This window comes from Acipenser ruthenus, chromosome 2, assembly GCF_902713425.1.
Source record: "Acipenser ruthenus chromosome 2, fAciRut3.2 maternal haplotype, whole genome shotgun sequence".
NCBI classification, from domain to species: domain Eukaryota; kingdom Metazoa; phylum Chordata; class Actinopteri; order Acipenseriformes; family Acipenseridae; genus Acipenser; species Acipenser ruthenus.
The window spans coordinates 16,258,140-16,286,079 of record NC_081190.1 but is presented as its reverse complement, the minus strand read 5'-3'; the positions used below and the strand labels follow the sequence as shown (position 1 = coordinate 16,286,079).

At 36.2% G+C, this 27,940-nt stretch overlaps 1 protein-coding gene across 2 annotated transcripts; it reads left to right on the top strand.

Annotated features, from left to right (window-relative positions):
* LOC117403692 (E3 ubiquitin-protein ligase RNF180-like) lies at positions 1 to 27,528 on the top strand. 2 transcript variants are annotated; one of them, XM_058990129.1, is made up of 7 exons: positions 1 to 100; positions 4,874 to 4,973; positions 5,294 to 5,389; positions 7,036 to 8,004; positions 18,204 to 18,432; positions 20,622 to 20,747; positions 25,392 to 27,528. In XM_058990129.1, the coding sequence occupies exons 2-7, from the start codon at positions 4,890 to 4,892 to the stop codon at positions 25,592 to 25,594; spliced, it is 1,707 nt and encodes a 568-aa protein (XP_058846112.1). In that variant the 5' UTR covers positions 1 to 100; positions 4,874 to 4,889; the 3' UTR covers positions 25,595 to 27,528. The 2 variants fall into 2 exon arrangements, with proteins under 2 accessions (XP_058846112.1, XP_058846105.1); XM_058990122.1 differs by lacking the exon at positions 1 to 100 and adding an exon at positions 807 to 1,182.
* The last annotated feature ends 412 nt before the right edge of the window (positions 27,529 to 27,940 follow it).

Genomic DNA, 27,940 nt, shown 5'->3' with positions numbered 1-27,940 from the left:
TTTCAGTGTCACCGACAGTGCAGACACACTGTTTGAGCAGAACAAACCGGAGGAATAAAAATAAATACAACAACATCTCGGATTTCAGTCATTTTTCAAGGTATGTGTCTGAAAGGGGTGAATAATGTGCAGAAGTTTCTTTTTTGTGTGTTTTTCTGTAGCATTTACAAACCACTAAGTGACAACGTCAGGGTGACTATATATATATATATATATATATATATATATATATATATATATATATATTATTTTGCTGTCTTCCAGTTCATTTCATTGTTCTTCGTTGAAATCGGCATGTCTACTTAATACTTTCGGATTTTTTTTTTTTTTTTTGCAGGTAATTGGTCCCTCGGTTTCATAGTTACAGCTGTACATTTGTTTGTTTCACTGGAAAAAGGCTTTTTTTCATTAAACAATATTCAAATTCCTTTCTTAGACAAGCGAGCTGCTGTGTCACTGCTGCCACATGAAAGTACGCACTCTACACAAAATATTGATACCACATTTATTGCCCTTGCCCCGGGAAGAGGCCTCCAAAATCACATGGTTGCTCTATAATGCTGTGTATTTAGACCAGCACACATTTATTACTGCGACACCGGCTCAGAAATTTTAATAGTTGTGTGCGCACATTGCGTAGGATTCCCTTATTTATTTATTTATTTATTTCAATGAATAGAATTCAATTAAAATATAATAAAAACACACTAAACGAAGAACTACCTAGCCTATTTTAAACTAATATGTTTTTGTAGTTTCCATTAAACTGCCTAGCTGCTTGTGCTTCAGCCACTCCGTCAGACCATGGGTCAAACCAATGTTCGTGTAGGGTGCGTTATATTGTGGTCTTCTATCTATGTGGCCCTTCTGGCATTCTCTGAATACCTTTCCATTTGCTATTTAATTTTAAACCGATAGTGCGTATGTGTAGAAGCCTATGATACATACAGGAGGTCTGGAGATAACTTGAGACTAAGTTTCGATAATTTACTGTTGGTTCTATCCGTCCCTTTTGGAGATAACTTTAGTTTGACTGCTCCGGCTAGCCGTATGTCGACATAATGTAACTTTTAATAACAACAAAGCAGCACGGCGACTGTCTTCACTGACATACAGTATCAAGTTTCGCTTCAGAAATGATCCATATTAAGTGCGAGCATTTTCTGTAAGGGGAGTTTTAACGTAAGTATTTACAAATGTTCAGGTTTTTCTAGATGTCCCAAATCGAGCATATAAATATAATAATCGCGTGCAGCATTTCGTACTTAGTTGTACTGTATGGTATGTTGTTGTAAGGGGGGGTTTACTGTGTGGGTGAAACTAAGCACATCATTAAAGTGCAGGTCAGAGGTACTGTATATATTTTAGCCTGTGTCAACGTGAATAGGTTTTTGTTTTTTTTTGTCTGCGACTTGAGAAAGACTGTCTGTACTGGCATGTAAGTATTGCACAGACGCCGTGTGCAGCACTAGTCACTATACTGGCAATTATAAGCATTATACTGATTAGGATTTATGAATAGGTGGTTCTAAAGTGTCATTGTTTAATTAACATCAGATTCCCCCGACATGATCAGAATTTAGAATATTCTTAGCTGTTCTGTACTAGTGTACAGCACAGCTGCTACCACTGAGTCATGTTGTAATCAATCTAGTAGGCTGGTTTAACAGACCTTGATTTGCATTATGACCTTAGGCAGTCTAAAAATATTACCTGGTAAGGTTGTCTGCGATTAGTGCTAATTGTGATCTGTGAGACCAGCCTATGATGATTTAACTTTACAATTATGTTATTGTAGCAAATTGTCTTAATCCTAACTTGTTCCATCTCGTATTGTAGTCGTATTTGCACTTATACTGTATTTAAATATTGTTTTTGCACTGGAACCTTGTATTGCCCTGTAACACCTGTAAGTCGCCTTGGTTAAAGAAGTTTAAATAAACTAATAATAACAATAACTAGTAAATACATCAGTGACATTTTTAAAAAATGTTAATGTATTTATTTGATTTCTTGGGAAAGCTGGGAACAAAAACATGCATCAGCTTGGTTTGGTCCCCTTGCCTAAAGCTGCGTTATGAATTACAGAAACAATACTTATTACCATATTTCCTTGGAATTAGATTTGTAAGGTTGAATTTTTTACAGTTCATTGTTCATCATCTTGTGACACACCAATGTTTTTTCCACTTGTGGGAACTATCCACAGTCGTGAGAAATGTGTACCTATTGTACAGTACCCGCAGCTGGCTGCATTATATATATATATATATATATATATATATATATATATATATATATATATATATTAGTGCTCACCCGTTATAACGCGCCTCGTTATAGTGCGGAATCAGTTACAACACGGTAGGGTCGTGGCTCCCATTTGCTTCATAATGCCATTACAGTAGCCCTTTTATACTTGTTATAAGGCGGAACACAAATTGCACTGTCTTGTAACTATGGCTCCCCACTATAGCGTTATAAAGGGTGAGCACTGTGTGTGTGTGTGTGTATATATATATATATATATATATATATATATATATATATATATATATATATATATATATATATATATATGTATATATATATATAGTGCTAGGACAAATATCTGAACAAATAGTGTTTGACATGTATTTGGATTCAAAAATCAGATGTTCGTATTCACTATAAATGACAAAAATACCTTGCACTTATTTACTGTCTCACCAGAAGTTGCACGACGGTTTAAAAAATGGCAAATGAAAAAGAGCTCCATGTGATATGTGAGATATATATATATATATATATATATATATATATATATATATATGTTATGGGCAAACCCCGAAACTGGGCATTTCGCAGATTTCCCGGGCAAAGTCTGAAATGAAACACAAAGATATTTAATTCAAGGTTTTCCCAGGCAGATCTAGGAGTGCCCAGCAAAGCCCGGTCAAAGTCCGAAGTGAATCTCCTACGATTGAAGAGCTTGTTTGACCTGCCTACCTGAGCAGCGTCATTCACTCATCTCATTCATAAAAACTACACAGGAAGTCCGGTTTCAGAAAATAGGCATGTCTTTAAAAATGTATTTTTATTGACGACATGACTATATAAAATATGTAATGAGATATGTAAGACTAATTAATTTATTTTAAACAAATTATTAAAATCTAGATATATGTTATGTACTTAACTTACACTCAGTCACTCTGCTGAGTACGCTCTCCAACTGCTTGTCATAAACACTGTCAAACATGAATCAGCTAATCATTTATGTTCCACCCAGTAACTGCATCAAACTCTCTGATTGGACAGTTCAATACAACTCCTTATTATTTATTTATGTTATTACATTATTATTAGTAATACTGGCCTTTTTATGTGCAGGTGTCAATGGGGTTTCTTATGTTAATTTTTTGTTCCAAAGGCCTGCCTGTCACTCAGAACAGGAATGAAAGAACAGAGGGAGTGATTCGGACTTTGCCCGAGAAGCAGTCGGCAGATCGTGTTTTCCCGGGCTTTGCCCATAACATATAAAAAAAAAATACACGGTTAACACAGCAGCTCTTGATCCTCTATTTAAAAGTTTTAGACAGCAAAAAGTAAACAAACCAGATTATGAGCGCACACATAGTGATCTCTATGGAAAGCCATCTGGGTCAAAAAAACGTTGTCCTGCTTTAGAGCGATTCAGAATCTCATGGAACAGGAAAAAGACAAGCACATCATTCTGAAATGCCTCATTGGAAATGTTGTGCAGTGATTTTTGTAATAGATTTTAAATGTTATATATGTTTTGCTGCAACTCACTGTTATGTGGAATGTAAACAAGAAGAAATATTGTATTTCTTGCTCTTATTGTATTACTTGTATTGTAACACTTGAAATGTATTTGCTTACGATTGTAAGTCGCCCTGGATAAGGGCGTCTGCTAAGAAATAAATAATAATAATAATAATAATAATAATAATAATAATAATAATAATAATAATAAACAAGACCCAAAATGGTGAGTTTTTCCCCCTTCATTTTACAACACCATTTCCACGTTTGTTTTATTTGAAGTGTTTAAAGTTAAATTTCAGTTTTCGTTTGCTTGTTCAGCTACAAAAAGGCACAAGTAAACCTTGTGTTATTACTTTATGAAAATGGGGCTATGGTCTCTGTTTACTGTGAAGAAACAGCAATGGCAAGGAATGAAAAAAAAGTAAAAAATAAATAAAATGCGGTGTCAACTTTTATGTACTATTTATTTAGGGAATAAACAAAACAACGTTTAACTTGAACTGTTATTTGGCGTCCTTTGTTTTGTAGTTAATTCACTGGGGTAAAGTAAGGCCTACACAGCATATTCTTTACTCCGGGGATATTTTTCTACTTTAACATGTTACATAGTGTAACGTCCTGCTGTAAAATAAAGGCACACACACAGGGACCACGCCCCCCTGCCCCCGCTGCGATGCTGTCTCTGCTGCGTTCTGAGCAATATAATGGCTTTTATTACTTATCGAAAGTGAACGAACATTTAAATTACGAGCGAATATCCGAACATGAAAATCCTGTGTTTGTCCCAGCACTAATGTAGAACAAGCCCAGACCACCATTGTTTGTGTACGCTTATTACAAAAATACAGGTATGTTTTCTAGTAGCATCTCAAAGTTGAAATCCAGATATATTTCTATTGTTATAGAGAAGGGTCATCAAGGATGCCCACACAGTTTTGGCTGAAGCGTTTGCACTTTATCTATTATTGAAGATGGGAAAGGAATGTAGAGTGTACCAAACTGCTTCATCCCAAAATGTATCATCTTCTATTTTCCTTAAAACTCAAAAACAAATCCCCTCATTTATATTGGGTAATTGTACGTGTTTTTTCATTGTTTGTAGATGATGTCATTTCCCTATGGAAAGCCACGTGGATGCGGCCGTGCTGAGATGTTGGAAGTGTCGGAAATGTATAATAGATTCGAGAAGTCTTTTGATCAAGGTATTTGTCTTTTGTCTTCCATGGCTCTTTGTTTGGAAGTTGTAATCTAGTATTAAGCACTATTTTTTATGTCTCAGTCTCATAGTATGTACAATTGTTTTGAAGGAGAACTGAGACAAATAAATGTTTTGTACTATATACCAAAAAGCTGTTTTTCATTTATGAAAATAAAAATGTTGTGTAATTAATTGAAATTGGGCAGTGGGCAGTGTGTGTGTGTGTTTTCTTTACTTATTTTTATAATTAATTTAAAGGGAACTAATAAAATGGTATACAATGCACACTTAAGTGATTTTTAATTTGTTTTTATCTCTACTTAGAGAAATGCAGGGGGAGAGAATGTTCCAGTAAAATGCAGCATTTGGCACGTCAATATCGAGGCTCTGCCTGACTGGATTATAGGACATATAGAGGAGGTAAGTTAAAGAGATACCTCATACCTTAAACATTTTCAGAATATTTAATTTTATACTCGTTTAATATACTATAATGTGTGTTTTGTATTAAGATTCTGCTACTTCGACTGCTTATACTCTCATAAACCATTTCATGGAAACTCTTTGTCTAAATCAAATGGTACCCTTCACTTTGACTTGTGACTTTTTGGTGTCCAGGTATATGAAGACCCAATGATACAGGCTTTATACTCGATACACAAATGTATTATGTGATTCTCCAAGTAAAGTCAAGTAAAATTAATAATAATTTTACAATGCTGCTGAGCTAATGACTTTGTGTAACTTCTGAAAAGACCAATTATAGCTACATTTCTGAAACTTGGTAGTTTTAGAAATGACCAATAGATATTTAAAAGGTTTAAAGTTACTGCTGCTACCTGGTACAGAATCACTGACGTGGTCTAGCTGCAGTCAGGCCATGTGACCTACCAGGAAGTGGTAAGATACCAGGAAGAAACAGGGTAGTTTTCTACAGTGTTATACTTGAAAAATCTGTATATCCTGGACTACAGTATAACAATCAAGCAAAGAACCAATCAACACAAAACAAGAGGAGCCAGTAATAATGTTGTTAAATTACCAGGTGGCTGTGGCGCTCAGCTTTGCCTTGTGTCTAACAATGCACCCAGCAGTGCATCATTTCACAACAATGACATCTTGGTGTGTCTTTTATGCTTTTTCAAAGTTTCGGCAAGATTCTGAAAGTTTTTTCTCCAAATTATTATTCACACTTTATAGAGAAAGAAACACCAATCACAGTTCCAAAAATAATATGAAACAAGCTAACAACTTACACACTCCTTTATTCAATGCCTGATCTGTTTATTTCTGGTTTGGCACACTTTCCTGACTCATACACTAAGAAATACATATTACTTTCTCAAAATATAATGAAACTATTTTGTTTATGTATTTATTTATTTTAATGACCTATACTGGTAGCATATTAGAATATTTTATATTTTTTGTGATGACTAAAGCAAAGTACATGAAGGTGTAAGTAAAGAAGTTGAATGAAAAGATTAAAAATGTTAAAGATTTTGTGGATAGTAACATGCTTCTGATTGCTTTTGGTGAGGCAGACCCATGCATGCTTGTGGGAAGTCTCCTCCCACCAAATTCAGTATGCAGACACTGTAAGAGCAGGGCGAAGTATTCTTTATGTGAGGAATGTACTGCAGTTGTGCCAGATCTGCTTTCATTGAAACACAGATTTATTACTATGCCCCAGACTCTTCTCTTTCACTGTCTTACTTGTTATTAAATGTACTGCTTGGACTTTTAAATGTACTTAGCATAGCAGTTATATGATAGCTCTGTAAAGCAGTATCCTTAGATTTAAATATACTGCACAGTGCAGTACAGCTGCAACATATTCTAATGTGTGTGTGTGTGTGTGTGTGTGTGTGTGCGCACGTGTGTGGGTATGTTTTATTTAGCTTTGTCTGCATTCTGTGTTTCTGCTCATACCTTGCTAATCACCTAGGTTTGTGTCTAAAAAAAACAAAAGAGCTGACTATGTTGGTTGAAAAAAAAAAGTTGATCTGGTTATTTCTCCTTATTTTTTGACAATGAATGCATTGTTGTCTGTTTCGTTCCTATAGGCCCAGTGGACAATTGGGAAGCTGAACTGCCTGTATTGTGGGGCTCGCTTAGGGGGTTTTAACTTTGTCAGCAGTGCAAAATGCCCTTGTGGCCAGGATGTAACCATACATCTCTGCAAGAGTCGGACTGACTATGAGGCTAAGCATTTGTTGCCAATAACAAGACCACCAAGTACGGGAGCTGCTCTTTTTGTCCCAAAATCACTGGATGGCTTAAACACCCAACAGGGAATGGAAGCAAGGGTGCCAGGGTTAAGCAGCACTATGTTTTCCCATGTTGTTAACGCTAATAATGAAATTGGACGAATAGCTGAAGCGCTTTGCCTTGAGGCAAGATCATGCAGGGGGGACTTCAAAGCTGCTAATCCACAAGCATTTTCTTCCTTTTCAGGGCCACTTAGCGCAAGATGTGTTGTGAAAGCTTCACATAGAAAAGCTCATAGCTTGGATTACAGCAGCACAGATGGAATGGGCATTTCCATTAGCTTCTCTGATCTTCTTAAAGCGTACGCTTGTGATTCTTCGCGGTCTGGCAGATTGCAAACGGTAATACAGCCTCACAGCCAAAGATCCAGTTTGCATCTAGTCACTGGGGTAACATCTGGCACCCTTTATCTAAACAGAGTCAATTCAGATGTTGATCGCGAGCCAGACAGATCTTCTCAAAATGCTGTTATGGACATGGAGGGTAGAACGGACCATCCTGGAGAATCAAATGCACAAGTGCTTGTAGGTAACAGTACAACCATCCGGACTGTGGCTTTGAGAAGACGGTTCCCCTCTGAAAGTAGCACAGAGGAAGAGCAGGTAACGTCTGCGGATAGCCTGTTACAGACTGGCCCCTCCACATCACCTACAGCAGAGAGAAGATTAAGTAAGAGGGAGAGGAACAGGCTCAAGAGCCTCAGGAGGAAGCAGAGGAGAAGAGAACGCTGGATACAGAGCCAGCTTCAGGAGCGAAACAAACAGGTAAGGGGCTCCTGTTTAACAGATATCCTCCTTCAGACTTGTAAGTTGCGTACAGATATATACATATATATATATATATATATATATATATATATATATATATATATATATATAGATAGATATATAGATATATAGATATATAGATATATATATATATATATATATATATTTTTTTAACCCTTTTAAAGACAATGTGCACTAATAGTGACCTACTATTAGATTACTAGAAGTGCAGATACTGTTTTCCTTTTTAAATACTGTACAACAGCATGTTTAGTTGTCCGAACTTTGAAAATAAAGTAATGTTTGGTCATGAAGGTTTTGTAAAAGACCATTTGTTTTACCCAACAGCAGCAATATAGAAAATACTAGCAGGATGGAGAGCACTGGAATGCGCACTGCATAGCTTGCAGTATTCCTTCTGCACAGAGCAGTGAGCACATGTACCAAATGTGGTGGTAAAAGAAGCCCTTTGTTGTTGTTGTGAAATGTAGATGCATTTAGAAATGCTGGGCCGCGCAAAAGCAAAAATGGGCAGAAAGCAGTGGAGGAGAATGGAATGAACCACAGCTCAAAACATTATGGGCTTGTTTGCAATTCCACTAAATGTTGTGGGCCTGTAAGCAGGCATCCTTTACTGTACACCCAGTTCACTCACTGACCACCCAATTAGGATCTGTTTAGTTACATCTGAAGAAGTTAAATATTCAATATCATATTATTTCCAGATGTGTTTTAATCTAAATTACATCTGAATCCTGTATTGTGTTGAAGATCCCATTTATAAAATCTGCAGGCCGTTATTCAATTTGTAATCAACATTGCAATCTTTGTTGTGTAAATTGTGTATGATTCACATCATTGTATTACATGGACCTGTAACATAGATTATTATTATTGTTATTGTTGTTGTTATTTTTTTTATTTGGTTTAAACTTGTATAGTATTATACTGTGTGTAAGGCTTGATACTTCATTCTGTGACATACTGTAGCCAATTCAAAGAGTATTTATTTCACACGGTTGTCATGACAGCAGCGTATAACACACTTCCTTCGAGCTTTGTTTAAGTGTGAGTTGTATTCACCACATTTTAACAGTCACTTAAACATATATATATATATATATATATATATATATATATATATATATATATATATATATTATCATTACATTAAGAACATGCAATAAAGTGATTGTGGCATAAGTTTTTTTCCCCTGGATTTTACAATCCTCCCTGGTTTGGATGAGCCAGATTAAAGCACTGTGAAATAAACCTAGTTCTGGGATACAGACTTTAGTATTGTAGATGTTTACTTTAGAAGTTATTATATTGGCCTTCTCAGCACTAGACAAAACCCAAACTCTGTGCATACTATCAGACACCGTACATGTATATGATGTGCTAGTATTTGCCTACCTACGTACAGTAATACTCTCTTAGGGGACTCATCTAATTTCTTGAATTACTGTGTTAGCTACAACCTGATTAAATCTGATCAAAAAAATATTGTGCAGGGTATCTAGCAGTAAGGCTGCCACATTTACATTTTTCTGTAAATTGCCAGCAGTAAACTAAAGGACACAGTTTAAATGATGGGCGGGGTGTTTTCAAGAAACAAATACTAATTAAGTTAATATAAAAAAACAAGACCTTTCAATTGGGCATTAAACATCATGTCACATTTACTATAGTACTAACTAAGTAATACATAATGCGTGTTTCTATTAAGGTAGAAAAATAAATTAGACCCATACGGAAATGTTATGTGATTCTGTGTTGGAGTACAGAGTATTTGGAAAACCTTGTGACTAATTAGCATAATGTTAAGCACACAGTAACTGCCAGTTAAGTTTTATCAAACACTCTTCAAATCTACAAGTAACTTAAGAACAAAATTCATCTACTTTTGGCAATATAACAGCTTTATATTTACAAAAATGGGCTTACTTTTTTGATTGCTATATATCGTCATCTGAAACAACTCTTAATTGAACTTTGACTGCTTTTTCCTATAAAGATGTTTTTTTTTTTAAATTTTAGAATGCTGACACTGCCTCATAATATACAGCAAGTTGGTTTACACTCTACAGGTCAGCCTCTGAATATTCATGTGGCAGGAAGTTCAGTCCATCAGGTGCATTGTTGTAACTGGAGCTTGCATACCGATGCTGGCAAGTATGTAAAAAAGAATGCATATACAGTGAAATGTCATTGAATCTCGCCAGCTGCATAATGTTAGTTTCTAGTTTATTGATTTTCTAAACATGTATTAGTAGTAAACTAAACTGAGGCGTTTACACATTTAAAGGTGGCAGCCTTATCTAGCAGTATTTAATTATTAGTATTGTCTCACTTGGCTGGTCTATTCATAATGACACTTTGTTTTTGTTTTTGATCAGTTACTATGCACTGTTCTAATTAATAATCCAGTCTAATATTGTATCGATGTTAAATTGATGGATCTGAACTCAATGGATATTACTCTATAGAGTCCATTGTGTGTATTCCTATTGCAATTATTTACATTTGGCGACAATAATTGGAATACAAGTTAAATCAGAATTATTAGTTGGTTTGAGTTTTAATTCATCAACATTGTTCTGGTGTATATTATTACTGCACCTAACCTCCAGCAGAGGGCACCAGATTCCCTTTTGCATTCCATCTTCCAGCATGTTTGGTATTCAAGTTTGACATTGTTAATCATACACTCAGTTGTTTGAAAGCATGCTTTATACAAAGCCATGTATTTAATGTATGTTAGAATCCCGCAGACACATAGTAATGCAGCTTTGTCTTGAACAACATGGCGTTCCAGAATAAAGAAATCACACATACAAAATGTTGAATCTGAGATACATTCAGGCTAAATTACATACAGTTGATTATTATGATTCTGGGGCACATACACAATGTATGCACTATATACTTCCTATGCTTTACCATGTGGTAGCACTACAAAGCTGTCAGACAGTTTTCCATAATAAAGAAATATATACAACATCTTCAACTTGCTCCATATTTACCCCAATGGGATCAATGTAGTGGGATGATGCTGCGTGCTCCACTACTTGAAAAGTGAGAAGATAATAAAAACACTTTGAAGGTCATTTTACCAATGCAAAAAGCAAGCCCCCACACTTCTGATTGGGAGTGACTGCAAAAGCAATCAAAAAGTCTTACAGTAGAGCTTTAAAAACACATTGGGAATGGAGGATGCTCATAAGACTAAAATGTCTGTAACTTTGAAAGGTGTGTTATTTTCAGTAATTGGAATATATATGTACTGCATTATTAAAATGTGTACATCTTTAACGTAAGGAAAAATAAAATGAAAATCTGCCAGGAAAGCAGATACAATTCACAGTGCAGAGTTTCCAGTTTCAAATGGTGTGTTTGGTTGACCAGTAAAGTTTGTCGGTGTTTGTAACGTCAGGGTTCTACTATACTTGACTAACAGGCCGATAAAAACAGCTGTGCTCACTTTGAACCATGTCTTGTAGGAATAATTACTGATTAATGAGGTGGTGCTGCTGCATTCGTATAGGCCTAGCCTCCAAAAACACAAGGCTAGGCCATACTAATGCAGCATCACCACCTCATTAATCAGTAATTATTAATGTTGTAATTGTTGTTGATGTTATTAACACTGATAACCGTTCTCTACCACGGACCTCTTCACGCTATATTTTAACACTGATCTGTTTTTCTGAGTGATTGAAAGGTGACACCTGCATTATGTACATCAGATGAAATCCTTATTCAGTATCAATCCATTTTCAATATATTTAGTTTTCTATATCAATGGGCAGTTCTTGGATAAAGCTTTTATTTGATGTATACTACATAGCTTTCAACAAGACCTTTTCAGAAACAGTAATCACTGTTTTGCTAATTAGGACATTTCCAAAACCCTAAATCTAGCACCAGATAAGGAGCAGGCATCAATAATACGATTTGCACGCATAAAAACCTTTCTCTCTGTTTTTTAGATTTAAAAAAAAAAACATATTTTCATAATGAAGTCTGGATTGGAGATTTCCTCATTGTCAGATTTTTCTTCCTCTTAATTCGTTTTTTTTGATTGCATATTTTATTTATGTCTGGAACAAATACCCGTGGTTTCCTAAGGTCATTGTCTTTAGAAAAGATGTTTCTTCTCTTGAATAAAAGCCATTATATTGATTGCGGTTTTCTGAAAGATGCTGAATTAATAATTTATGAGAGAACAAAGCTTTCCAATCAATGACTTTATGCTACTGCACAGTATATGTGCTGTAGCAGAATTCTGATTTGCTTAATGGTAAAATGCAAGGTTTGCCTAGGTCTGAAACTTTTTCAACACAGGGTTTGCAGCACCAGAGAAAGGACTTGAAAGCATTATCTTTTGATGCTGCTTACTTAATGGAACCTTTCATTGATGAGGCCCAACCTGTCAGTGACTTCTGCTATACTTATAGCATTGCTATACTTGATGGTTATATACGGTATGCCCTGTCATGGAGTTAAGAGTTTCCAAAAATGGAAACACTTGTTATTTGTTATAGTCACTTTACAGTCTGTCTGTATTAAGATTGCAGCAGTCCAATGTGCTAAAGACCCCCCAGAGGTCCTCGGCCTCCAGTTTTGGAACCCCTGGCTTAGAACACTACACAGCACTCTATAGAATGAAGTGACTTTTTTTTTCTTCTTCACCTTGAAGTACTTCTATATGTTTTATGGAACACTGATCACCGTGTAACAAATTCTTTTTTTTTTTTTTTGGTTACTGGGTAGTAAGTGTTATTTCCTAATTGCTTTTGCCTCAAAAGTATAGAAAATGGCTATTATTCCCCACAAACTTTGCTTTTGTGACCAGGACAGTGATATTTTGAAATTTACCTATTTTCCAGAACATTCCAGATAGATTCAGTGCTGAATAAACTTGGAGTAACTTCTAGAACTTTCCAGTAATATAAATAGTAGTATAAATACAGGGGCCTTAAGCCCACCAGTTCAGTTTAGTTCCAGCTGCCTAAGTGGATACATATCTGCATTTTTCTGAGATGGCATCAAGAGGCTGCAAGCAACCGGCAGACGCATTTTGCTATGTCTGCGGCCAATTTATCAAGACAAGAGCGAAAAAGTACTCCGTGGAAGCATCTGCTAAGATGTGTGAGGCCTACAAGGCATATTTCGGCATGCCTGTCGGGGATCAAGACAAACCCTGGGCACCTCATTTCATCTGCGAGCACTGCAAAAAAACTCTGGAAGGTAAGATGGACAATTGTTGCTTGGAATTTTATGTTATAAAATTTGTTAATTTTTAAAATTGTAAAAGTTTTTAATTTTAAAATGTTTTACAATTTTCAATGTTATTGAAAAAATATATCATATATGAAAAATGTTGCGAGAATCTCTTACACATTAGTCATGGGTGAAATAAATGTATTTTTGTAGGATGGTACAGAGGGGAAAAGAGAGCCATGAAGTTCGCTATCCCAAGAATTTGGCGGGAACCCACTGACCACTCAAGCAACTGCTACTTCTGCATGGTGGACCCTTCCAAGCGGACCGAGTTCTCTGTGGGGAGGAACAACGTCAAGTGGGAGCCACTGGTGGACCCCCGGAAGGTGCTGATGCCACCACTGCACATCAAATTGGGCCTTATGAAACAATTTGTAAGAGCTCTAGATAAGGAGTCGGCAGCCTTCAAGTACCTTCAAGACTTCTTCCCTAAGCTGTCTGAGGCAAAGGTCAAAGCCGGTGTCTTCGTCGGACCACAGATAAAGAAGATCCTGGAGTGCAATGAATTCCCCAAGAAGCTCACTAGTAAGGAGAAAGCGGCTTGGAACAGCTTTGTCGCAGTGGTTCGGGGCTTCCTGGGCAATCACAAGGCCGAAAACTATGTGGAGCTGGTTGAGACTCTGGTGAAGAACTATGGCACAGTGGGCTGTAGGATGTCCCTCAAAGTCCATATCCTTGATGCTCATCTTGATAAATTCAAGGAGAACGTGGGAGCGTACTCGGAGGAGCAAGGCGAGCGCTTCCACCAGGATATACTGGACTTTGAACGCCGCTACCAAGGACAGTATAACGAGAACATGATGGGAGACTACATTTGGGGGCTGATTCGTGAAAGTGATTTACAGTATAATCGTAAATCTCGAAAAACTACTCACATCTAAATCTTTTGTAGTCATTTTTGTATTACTTTAGTATAAATACATGTTAATTTGGATTCATATGTTGTTTTTTTCTGACTTTATGTGAACGAAAAGACACAAATTCACCCGTTTTCTCATTGGAAATAGGTAAATTTCAAAATATCACTGTCCTGGTCACAAAAGTAAAGTTTGTGGGGAATAATAGCCATTTTCTATACTTTTGAGGCATAAGCAATTAGGAAATAACACTTACTACCCAGGAACAAAAATTGTGTTACATAGTGTATTTAAAGCATTGATTACAGGGGGGTAAATACTTTGATTCCTTTAATAATGGAGCAACACGTTTTAGATGTAAAATATTATATTATATATAAGTATAAAAGATAGGGTAGTTAAGAATGCCGTAATGGATAGATTACAAACTAGATGGAGAATGAGCTCATAATATATCTTGAATATCTAGGCTAAAGCCTAATCAAATTCCTACCTAAAACAAATATATTTATTTTGATCATAAGTAAAGAATTGCACTGTTAATGTATGAAATGTACAATCCATTATTGGGTTATACAGAGAATGTTGCTGTAGTAAAGCAAATTAATACCTTAGTGCTTTTTTTTCTGCACAAAGACCATGAAGCTAATAAAATAATGCACTAAATATTGCCTCCACTGCACTGTGATTGTATAATGTACTGTAGGTCTCTTATTTTATATATGACGTTTGAACGGTATTTTAATTTTAAAAGTTATATTTTGTAGCCAGGGAAATTTCTTGTTCTCCTTAATTTGTACCTCCTGTGAAAAAAACAAAAAACAAATCCTATCCGAGCGGACTTCCAACACTCAAAAATCACTGTACCTTCCCTAGAGCTAGGCCTTACTGCATTTCCTCCCTTGTTTGCTGCTCATTAAACGAAGGCGTTAATGGAGAGGTGATTCCGATTGCTTCTTTGCACTACTGCGTAGAGGCAAGGTGGTTGTTTTCTGCAGTGGAAGTCAGTTCAACCTCTTCACTGCATTCACAACAATTATATCAGACCATGGAGTAATAAAGGGAGTAAAATGCCCTAAGCTTTACTCATTTCTGAGAAAATAAATCATATTTGGTGGCTATCACAGCACCAGTCTCTTTGTGTTATGCCAGTGAATATACTCAAACAGCATTTTGATTTTCCTGGAGGGGCTGATTGAAGGTAATGTAGTGTGAAGAAAAAGTTCTTGACAACTGACAGCAGCTAGTGACCATGGGTGAATACATTGAAGGTTTTATTTATCTGCACGTACTGTAGCAATGCATGTTCTTACAGTGGCACGATCATGAGAGTGAGCAGCCTCTTAAAGAATCTTAGACTGTTTTTCTTTAATACCGCCCTGAAGTTTCCTAACAGTTTGAAACTTCTGGTTTCTTTTAGTTGTAGTCTGAGGTGACACTATACTGTAGTATTTAAATGTATCGTTTTGACAAGAAACAAAAAATGAGTGGGTGAGTTTTTTTTTTTTTTTAAATATATATATTCTTATAAGTCATGACTTCAAAAACAAAAATCTGCTTCAGTCATGCATTATACTGTACATATATATGAAGTTTTTATTCTGATAATGCCAAAACTAAATATTCTGTGTTGGTTTATTTGTAATTTAGGTTTAGATTTTTTTCTAGCTGTTTTCATGCAGGCTTTCTTCCACCAAATTCTGTCTGTCTTCAGTTATTGTTTATCTTTTTGCATTGTTTGGCGTACATCACTCTGGATGGATTACTTGCTGCTCAAACTGAATGACGAGACACAAAGTCACTTGGCTAGCATTCATTAATTCAATAACATGTCAAGATCTAACCAATCCAGCTCAACAACTGTCTACTGTACATTATAGAGGCTGTGTGGTCCAGTGGTTAAAGAAATGGGCTTGTAACCAGGAGGTCCCCAGTTCAAATCCCACCTCAGCCACTGACTCATTGTGTGACCCTGAGCAAGTCACTTAACCTCCTTGTGCTCCGTCTTTCGGGTGAGACGTAATTGTAAGTGACTGCAGCTGATGCATAGTTCACACATCCTAGTCTCTGTAAGTCGCCTTGGATAAAGGCATCTGCTAAATAAACAAATATCACCCAGCTGCCCTGGAGCATTCCTCTAAACCATACATTTCCTTTGCCAAATTAAATAAAGGTTGTTTTTTTTTCTTCTTTATAATAAACTCAATATGGGGTACTATAACCCTAATAACTGTTTAAATGAACTTGAGACATTGGTGCATTAACTTCTATCTGATGAGCTGGACTGTATATTAATGCTACAGGATCATAAGACTCCTTACTAGATTAATATATTTATATGTTTTTCTTTTTATGTTATGATCAGTTTGTATATTTGTATATGGAATTGTTTTGTATATTCACAAGATGTGTATACACAACTGGTTTTGTGTATTCACTGTTGCTCATTTGCTTTGATGGCAACCTTTAAAATGTCCTCCTGGTGAAGTCATTCCCAAGACACGTTTATGCTGTTGCATCATACAATGAAATTATCAGTACGATGGTGACTGGATGCCTGTTTGTTGTTAATTAGAAGGCTTTGGCAGTAATAGGCTTACAAAGTGACAAATTTAATGACAAATGTGCGCAAGTGAAATTTACCCAGTGTAGGCGATAGTGGAACAAAATCAAGCTGTGTGATAAAATGTGTGGCATTGAACTATTGCGTAATGAGTGACGTGACTGTTGAAAAATAACTTTAGTCATACAAGATGGATAATTAATAAATGTACCAGATAAACGTGGGATCTCTTAATGTTGGGGATCAGGATGACGATGTAGGTTACAATAGATTGTGAGCTACTAACTAATGGTATACTGTACATCCAGTGGCTAAATCTGCAGTCCCTGGCAGATCCTTTTGAATCCTAGTAACCACTTTATTTGAGCTTGGGCAAATGTGACATCATCTGAAGTAAAACTTTTGAAAAAGACACCTGCCAAAAACCAATAGACTAACCTTAATGTACACCACTTCTTGGGTGTAGGTAAAAAGTAAACATTCTGTTTGTTTTATTGTGATATGAACAATCCGATGACATCATTTTTAAATGTATGGCGAGTGTTTATGAAACTTGAGCATCATCTCATGTGTGACAAAGCAAGCACTTCTCTCCTATTATCAATTTCTGAGGTTCTTCCTCCACGCAGCCCTCGCTCCTGTGATCTTATTGTTGCTGCCTCCTATGAGCGACATATTGTTGCGTAACAAATAAAATAAGAAAAACTGTAAGGTTTATTAATCAAATTGAGGATTGCTATTTACTTGACTGCCTGTTGACTTTCCTGCGTCTTCTGGACATCATATTAGTCCAGCCATGTTGACCAATTAATCCGGGACATCAAAGCCATGACTCCTTTCATGCTGTGGAAGAGGAGGTGATCTGGTCTTTTGTATGGCGTGCTGCTTTAATCAGTATTTTTTTATTCTTGTGCTTTGATTCTTGTTCTCACCTGAAATGTTTCTGCAATCATTTTGGGACAATTGTAAACATTACATCGATACAAAAAATGTAAGTATACACAACAATACAGTATAGAGACTACTGGTTCTCAAAGCTTTAACTCATGTGTCATTAAAAAAATGTGTAATCGATGTCAATGCCATGCTTAAATACCTGGACACTTTGCAATTTCAGGCACACAAATTTCAGCGGCATTTTTGGAAAATAAAGGCCGCCTCTTTTAAATTTGTAAACTTCACAGTTTAATTTATTACTAATAATTACTTACAAAATCCATCAGCTTTAAACACACATTGAGCAGCTGGCAAGTCAAAATCATTTGCAGTCACATACTGACATTCATGTCATACTGCTGCTGCCAAGACCTTGGTCTTTTTTTCCCCCTCAAAAGACTTTTATGTACCATAGTTTTCAATTGCAGAATGTCTTTTCATTCATTTAGTTATGTTTGGCTTGAGTTGGCCTCTCATTTTGCAGCTCCTGGTATAATCTCAACAGTTGCCTCATCTACTAGCACACAGTGATGTTAAAGTATTGTGTCTTGTAGAGTTCTACTGGAAATCTAACAAGCAGTGACGATGAAGATGTCCGTGGCAGTGACAAGGATGGCCACATGTGTGCCGTTTGTCTTGATGTGTACTTCAGCCCCTACATGTGTTACCCCTGCCACCACATCTTCTGTGAGCCTTGCCTCCGTACTCTTGCCAAGGACAACCCCACCAATACACCATGCCCTCTCTGCCGGACCATCATTACAAGGGTCTTTTTCCAAACAGGTAAAATATTATTGGGGGAAAATTAATAAATCTGGTGTGATAGATACTGTGTATTTTCAAAAAGAGGAGGCGATAGTGGCGGTGCGCTTATAGATGCACAAAAGATGAACCCAGCTCTGTGCTTCAGGTTATTTCCCTGGGTCCTAGTGTTACTTTAAACTAATACACTGTTATAGTATTTCCGAGAAAGTTAAATAAAAGTAAATTATTTGTTCAATAAGGGGAATTCATACATATAGCCACTTTATCTACATTAGTATTATTTACTTTAATGTGACATTGCTTTAGGGCTAAATACATTTATGTTGTTTTTTTTATGTCAATTGGCTTGGTCTATTTAAAAGCTGTTCTCTCTTTGTGGCGTCTGACTTTCATCATTACTTCAGTCAACTGGTGAGTCTGTGACAGTCTGTGAGGATGGCAGTGTCTGTGTTGTAAGGGTTTTATCCCAGATAAATCCAAGTTCTGCGTCTTTCTTCAGGGTGCAAGGGTGTGTACGGGTTCGTAAATCTAGCCCAATAAGTATAAAGGTAATTTAAGCCTAATTATCTTTCACACTTTGAATGTTCAATTAACCCTTTTATTAGATTATTATCTATAGAATACTCAAATAATCTTGATTTATGTTACAATTAAGTGTCTTTCAACAAAGTACGAATTAAGTTAAAACCATTTCATAGGCTTGTTATGGAAACGGGAAAGGTAGAGAGTATACTAATAGCTCTTTTTCACTGTATATCCGAGTCGCGCCGGGGTGGTACTGAACCCTCACAGTGCAGTTAAGGGGAACCTGGGTTGTTTTTCCACTGCAGAGCTGAGCCAGGCTACTGACGTCACACGCAACGAAAGACTGTTAATTATTGTTATTAATCAATTTGGTTTGGTAAAAGATGCGCAAACAAATGGTGTTTAAAAATTAATAGACCAATGGTACAGCTGTATCTTGTATCGCTATATTTTGTAAATATATTTAGGAATTTCTTTAAAATCCACAAATTTTACTGATTTATATCGACTTAATAAAGTTTAATTAGTTCTGTTGAAGGGGGAAAAAAGGAGGTTTTAAAAATATCATTTGCCAAAGCCCGTTTTAAGGATAGTTGTTGTTTTTTGTTTGGGTGCTTAAAAAAGAAGCTGCACGAGAGCAGCGAGAGCCGTAGTTGTACGTATGGTACAGCTGGATTTTGTTTTACTGTATATTTTTTCTTTATAGTAGTATAATAAAGGTCAAGGATGAGAAATTTGGTAGAATTTTGTGTTTTTGAGTGTATGTTAAGTGTACCGTGCCCGCGGTTTATATCCATTTGCTTCAAATCGTCAGAAATGATGGCATACACTTTTTAATTTCTGATGCACGACTCCAGATCTTCCTGAACACTTCTATCTGCCCCCAGAGAAACTAGAGCCTGCACTTCCTCAGCGTCCCAAGGCTGTACTTTTCTCACATCACGCTCGGTGTCCACCATGTTGCTTGCTGTCCACCATGTTGCTTGCTGTCTTTCTGGAGTGTACTGACTGATGCAACGTAATGACAAAAATCCTTAACCCTGCCCCAGGCCCGGCTTGGCTCTGAGCCAGATTCAGGTGTCTCATGGTTTGATGGTTTGGTTCTCGCTCGGCTTGACAAATAGCCAGTGGAGAACCACCCGTACCGTACCAAACTCTCACGGGTCAGATGTGAGAGTGGAGAAGGGGTATAAGAGTTAATGTATTTCTGCATGAGAAATCAAACATGTATGAGAATGTGTGCCAACATAGAGGTAAGAAACTTGACTCTGTGGTTAAAATACGCAGAGTCTGAGCATCAAATATAGAGTACTCTACAATAGAGTATGTGTTATTGAAGGTTCTGATTCAAAATTTCAGAGATAATGAGTTTCATACTCAAGACTAGCAGCCATTAAACATGATTGACAGTGATTTGACTGGAAGTTTGAAGATTAGCTTCCTGAGCCTTTTTTTTCATTATTCTAGCTCAAGGTCAATAGAGGAAGGTAAATAAAATCCTGTTAAAAGTTTCAGCTGGGAAAAAGGCAAGTAAGGGCAAGTAAAGTGACAGGAAAGTATTAAAACAAGTAAAACAACTTTAAAAAGTCATACTATATGGGCCTGTGCTGTTTAAGGTGTGTATCCATGTGTGTGTATGTATATTCCATTTCCAGAGTCCATAATTGTTTTATTTGTTACAGATCTAAACCATACCACAAAAACCTTCTTCCCAAACGAATATTTATCCAGAAAACAGAATTTCCAGAAAACTAGCTGTGCTAAGTGGCCTCTTCCAAGCTGTAGGAAAATGTTCAGAATTTTTGGAGGTAAGAAAAAAGTCTGTGTATGATATTCAGATTGTGTGTGTGTGTGTGGGGTGGAAGATAACTTGATCTGTCGAGGATGTGCTGTGATTTGTGCTCATACGCACATGGTACCCTCCGCCTAGTGGTAGATATGTCCTTAGTACTGGCACGACAACATCCCCACAATACTAACTTATCCCAAGAAGGATTAATGCACCACTCCAGCAGTTGTATACCTTCTAAGGGACCATCCACATAGAGCTTTATTACAGACACCATGTCCTCAGGATCTTTTCAGTGATAAAAAGGACAGAAATGTAAAACAATGGCACCCCCTGAAACATTTTACAGTTTGTCAGTGAAAACACCTGAACAATATAGTATGTTAAATGTTAGTATTTTGTTGCTTTCCGATAGTTTTTTTTTGTTTTTGTTTTTTTTTAGTCCAGATAGGACTAAAACTGTCATTATGTTGTGTCAAATGATCTTATTGGTACCCCAGCAATGTGTGATTCAAGCTGTCAATTTCCTCTGGTAAGAATCGACAGCCTACGTGTGTTTTTGTGTTTACAGCTAACAATGAGATGTAAAGACAAACCACACTGATTGTATTTCGATGTGCTTGCCTGTAATTCTTAAAGGGGAATTCTGATACTTCTATTTAAGCAAAGATCTTGAAAACACCAATGATGCTGTGTATATATATATATATATATATATATATATATATATATATATATATATATATATATACAGTACTGTGCAAAAGTTTTAGGCAGGTGTGAAAAAATGCTGTAAAGTAAGAATGCTTTCAAAAATAGACATGTTAATAGATTATATTTATCATTTAACTAAATGCAAAGTGAGTGAACAGAAGAAAAATCTAAATCAAATCCATATTTGGTGTGACCACCCTTTGCCTTCAAAACAGCATCAATTCTTCTAGGTACACTTGCACTAAGTCAGGGATTTTGTAGGCATATAGTCAGGTGTAAGATTAAACAATTATACCAAACAGGTGCTAATGATCATCAATTCAATATGTAGGTTGAAACACAATCATTAACTGAAACAGAAACAGCTGTGTAGGAGGAATAAAACTGGGTGAGGAACAGCCAAACTCAGCTAACAAGGTGAGGTTGCTGAAGACAGTTTACTGTCAAAAGTCATACACCATGGCAAGACTGAGCACAGCAACAAGACACAAGGTAGTTATACTGCATCAGCAAGGTCTCTCCCAGGCAGAAATTTCAAGGCAGACAGGGGTTTCCAGATGTGCTGTCCAAGCCCTTTTGAAGAAGCACAAAGAAACGGGCAACGTTGAGGACCGTAGACGCAGTGGTCGGCCAAGGAAACTTACTGCAGCAGATGAAAGACACATCATGCTTACTTCCCTTCGCAATCGGAAGATGTCCAGCAGTGCCATCAGCTCAGAATTGGCAGAAAACAGTGGGACCCTGGTATACCCATCTACTGTCCAGAGAAGTCTGGTCAGAAGTGGCCTTCATGGAAGACTTGCGGCCAAAAAGCCATACCTCTGACGTGGAAACAAGGCCAAGCGACTCAACTATGCACGAAAACACAGGAACTGGGGTACAGAAAAATGGCAGCAGGTGCTCTGGACTGATGAAAGAACAAGGAGTCCTGGAAGTGATGGTATGGCACCCACACAGCCCTGATCTCAACATCATTGAGTCTGTCTGGGATTACATGAAGAGAGAGAAGCAACTGAGGCTGCCTAAATCCACAGAAGAACTGTGGTTAGTTCTCCAAGATGTTTGGGCCAACCTACCTGCCGAGTTCCTTCAAAAACTGTGTGCAAGTGTACCTAGAAGAATTGATGCTGTTTTGAAGGCAAAGGATGGTCACACCAAATATTGATTTGATGTAGATTGTTCTTCTGTTCACTCACTTTGCATTTTGTTAATTGATAAATATAAACTATTAACATGTCTATTTTTGAAAGCATTCTTACTTTACAGCATTTTTTCACACCTGCCTAAAACTTTTGCACAGTACTGTATATATACATAAAATAAAATAAAATAAAATAAAATAAAGGTTGAGTTTGGATACCACTTGTTGAACTTGTGTTAATGTTTTCACATTTGAACCCTTATCTTGCCAGACGTTTTAACCAGTAAACCTCATTTAGATATTATAAGGAATGGAATCTAGATCTCTGGAGACTGGAGATTGATTGATTATTTTTAGTCTTTGTTTCCCTTAATGGCTCATCAAATGTAGTGAAATCTGAAGCTGTGTCAACATTTGCCTCTTAAAGTGCAATGGTATTAGGACTGCTGCAGTTACTTAGAAAGCTTTATACCTTGAATGTACTCTGATTACATTATATAGTCTAATTTGAATTTCATTTTCAAGGAATCAACTTTCATTTGAGAGGAGATGAAACCCAAATTTATAAAAACAAAACAAAAAAAAATCTATTAGGCTTCCGTATAAAGGCTTAAACATGATTAGGCGAGTGTGCTGCTACCAATTCCCTGAGGCCACGAATTAGACGCAGCAGGCAGCTACTATGCAGCCTGTATGCAGTGACAGTGCTGCGGGTTTGTTACACAGGGACGCTTCCAGGCTGCAATGCAGCAGCTGTATGCTTCCTCTGTTTTGCAGCAAGTAAACTTCCCCATGTAACAAGGCCTTTGGGGTTGAAACATTATTATTATTATTATTATTATTATTATTATTATTATTATTATTATAGAATGATTTAGCATTTACAGCTGTGTTTAGATTGCAGACACTTGGGTTTGCATTCATCAATAACTTCAGTGTGCAATGTGCATTACTGTAAAACTGCCTGCATTCCAAATATATAGAAAACAGCATGGAAGATTAAATTAGGAAGATGAAGTCCATTGGTTTATATTAGTTTTGGAACATTACAGATGTCTTTTTTTTTCTTTCACAAAGATAATCCACATTGCACCCTGGAGTTTAAAAGCTTGCATTAATAGGGATCTTGGTAAAACTCATTGAAATGCAACATGTGACCTGGAGAGTCAGCAAGCCTGCATGTAAACATACTGTATGTGAAATATATGTGCCATTATTACATACTAATATGAAAAATTGCACTTGTCTTTTTGAAAAAATAGTTGCTCCTGCAGTCAGTGCAAACAAAATCCAACCCTTATACTAACCATATGATATGTACGGTTCTGTCTGAAAAAGAAAGTTCTATAAAAATCAAGTTAAAAAAAATAGGCATCATAAAAAAAACAATCTTCTTTCAAGTTTTCAAGTAGGATAAATGTGTGATGCGTGAGTGTCAGTGCACAGATATTGCACCCAATTATTTCTGCTCCTGAGCTACAAAGGAATAAAAGCTTATGAGATCAAAGCCTCTGCTAAAATGAACCTGTGCAAGCCCCTCTTTAAAGAATAGACAGTCTGAATATTTCCACTTAACCCTGATTAATGCACATGGCCTTGTACAGTGGATGTATTCATATATGCAAAAAAGTTGCCCTGTACATTGAAGATAAATTAAGCATTTTAAATTGCAAGATGCAAGATATACAGTATGTTTGTAACATTGCTGTAAATCCAAAATTTCTATTGCTATTTACATGTACTGTATTTTTAAACATGCTGATTTAAAAAAAGCCTTCACTAAACCCGTAGTACTTTGCCAAATAATTTGAATTGCTTTTAAAAGTAATAACCAGATCCAAACAGTATTAAAGATATTGGAGCTGTTTAAAAGTTTTGCTGAAAAAGTAGGTTTCATATTCTTTCTAAACTAAGTGTCAATTTCACATGCATTTACTCATCAGTTCCTATTATGGAGCACTCATTTTATAAAGTTATCTAATAAAAATGCTGTACCCATCGGTATGACTGCCAGATGGGTGAGTGAGTTATAAATCAGTGTTCCTTGAAATCGGAAGCCTGTTCACTTATGACAGAATAATACATTGAGTCGCGTCTGCAATACAAAAAATGTGAATTAAATCATTTAGCACTGTAAGGATAACGTACTGAAAAGTCATACAGGACAAATAATTACTAGATGTTCTTAATCATTCTTCAACATGAAAAATACTGTAGTACAATAAAAAATACTGTGTAATGCAATGGGTCACCGAATGTCATCTTGCAGGAAGGAACTACTGACATTACTTCAAACTGTGGCTGGAATGTGCTTTATTATTCCCTTTGCAAGACACTCTCAGTTTTTCCAGTGAAAAATAGTTGCTAACTCTTTGCAGCCACAGCTGTGTGATTTACATCCTGTGTACAACCAGATATGCGTCTTATGTTGCCATTGCATCACTGTTTTGGCACTGATATAAGAAAACTTGGCTTCTGACAGCCTTTTGTTTCATGTTATGTTATGTTACACTGCAGGATGATGTCATGCAGAGTGGAGCTTCTTATATTCTCAAGGTGCCTGTTTTGAAAGCCACAAAAGAAAAGTTATTTCAGGGTCAAACTGACAGGCTGTTATGGTCTTCAAGAGCTGCATCTTACTTCTGTGGAAGAATTTTTATGATGATACATTTTCAAAAACATATTTGCCAGTAATAGGAACACAACTCAAGGTAAATCAGGTCATGGGGAACAGATATGTTTTCTGTGAACAGCAGCCAACTGCAGTCAGAGCTTTTTGCTTTCAAAGTTGTTTTTTGTTCCCTGTAGGTTTTAGGAGGCATGCAGACCGAATCACACAAAGACAGTTCCCGCATGGGGGTTACAGATTGGACTCTATGGACTTTGAAGATGACTCTCGGGGCTGGCGATTTGACATGGACATGGTGATCATCTACATTTACTCTGTCAACTGGGTGATTGGATTTATCATTTTCTGCTTTCTTTGTTACTTTTTCTTCCCTTCTTTTTAGTGCAATAATTCAAAGCCACTCTCTCACCCAACATTAACTCTCTAAATAACTTTTATTTTTTAATAGGCAATAATAACACAATACAGTTTTGTTATCTGATTAGTTTTTAGATTATGTAAAATGCAGACACGTTTTTTTTTTGTTTGTTTTTTAATTAATGTGGAGAAATTCCCACTTGATTCTTGAGGGTCATACTTGTAGTTTTCTAAATGAAATAGTGTACATGCCGATACATATCAAGTGTTCCTTCAGGGGTTGTATTGTAAAGCATTATGGTTAGAATGAAAGCTACATTGTGGAACTTTACCTTTAAAAAAAATAAATACATAAAAAAGAATCCCATGGCTTCTAGTTTCTTGACAGGAGATTAGAGTAGATTGTTTACAGTAAAGGGACAGATTATAGTTTCTGAGAAATGTGCTTGTATGTAGTTAGTACATGAATTCAACATTACCATTTACACATCTTACAGATATTGTATTTCTAATGTGCTTGAAGTGTGTCTGTTGTATGATGTCTACACATTTCTTAAATTTCCCAAATGTATTCTTACCTTACATTGGAGCAGTAAAATATGAAACCCCCCCCAGTGTGGAACTACAACGACTGCAGTCAAATTGAGTAGCTGCAGTACTAGTGCGTTGTTTATATTAGCTTGGAGCACTGCAGATACCAAAAAATAATCATTATTTAATGAAGATAATACTTTAATAAATACACTGTGTAGTATTGACAGCAGTTTATTACTTGTGTAATGTGTTGGGGCAAGGTTATTTAGTGCCAGCGTTTTGGCAGCAATCAATCGATGCGTACTCATTTACATTACAAAAAAGGCAGTTTGTAGAAGCAGTAATAGTCCCCCATAGAAGGAAATTATCTCGGGACTGTCCTGTCAATTGTAAAAGCTCAGATACAATTTCATGCACTTAATAATGTAAAATTCATTAGAATCTGTAGAAAAGAGTGTGCACATTAGCTTGCTGAAATAAGTAAGCAGTGGCAACTCCAGAGAAATATAATGGCTGTACAGTACACTATGCATAGGGTTTGGAAGTTGATCAAATAGGCTGTAATATATTAACAAATAAGCTTCTGTGACTGAGTTTCACAAGGTCAGAGCATATTTCCCAGGATGTCCTTGTATACAAAATGTTTAATCAAAAGGTATACATGATGTAAATACATCTTTATATCTCTTTTGCTCAATAGTACTGTTCATCCCATTTGCATCGGTGGTCTTCTAAATTAATAAAATTAATAATAAATATTTAACAATGCATAGTACACCAAAAAAGTGACTGATTATGCAGGTAAAATGTATTTAGGTTTCAGGTAGTTCTTTGATTTGCCTTATAGAAAGCAGCTTCTTTGTGTTAATGTAATAACTACCTAACCCTTATAAACGTTTACAAACAGTAAATTACCATGCTAAGTTGGAAGTTTTCCATGCTTTTCCCATGGTTATACAATCACTTCACCATAGTTTGTCGTGTCTTAAATGACCTCTCTGTGCTTTACAATGCTTGCCTATGCTTGACATTGCTTTCACTATCCTTTAGTACTCTTTGCTGTGCTTTTACTAAGGTGAACTTTTATAAGTGAGTCCACGTCATGTGGTTTTTAATTTCTCCAGAAATTCCTAATTATATGTTAATATAATGCAATTAACAGGTGCTTTTTATAAAAAAAAATTTTTTTAAAAAACTGGTTACATTACAAGTTCAGCTTATCATTAAGTTTATTTTATTTAATACTGTGTCATTTTTCAGTATTAGAATGGGTCATATGTTGGTTGTAGCCAGTAGATATATAGTTTCATCACTAACTCCAATGTATATTATCTGCTGTATTCAGGCTTAAAGATTGCTAATTTGTTCTAATAAATGTGTTCTTCATTATGAGCTACAAATAAAGGTTTGCTGTATTTGAACTAATACTGGTGGTTATCATGTCTTTCCTCACTACAGTACATTTCTGAAATCTCCAGTATTGTTTTTGGGAAGCAGCTGGTTGGTTACTAACAGGAAAGGCAGCTCTGAAGGGATGGGGGACAATTAAACTGCAAATCTATCAGAAAGCAAGGCCTGCTGACAGATTTATTTACCCTAGTGTACTTCCAGATATAATGTTTTAAAATGGAAATACATGTTTGCTAAAACGCAGCTTCCTTTAAAAACTACACAGTTAAGACCTAGACAGTGAATGAATGTGCATATAGAATTATTTTGTTAGTTACAACCACTTTTAAAAAACAAATCTGAACAAACTGCCATGACAGCTTTGACACACTACACGACGTTGGGAAGTCTCCTGAGGTATCAGGAACCATTTATCTTCCAAAGTTGT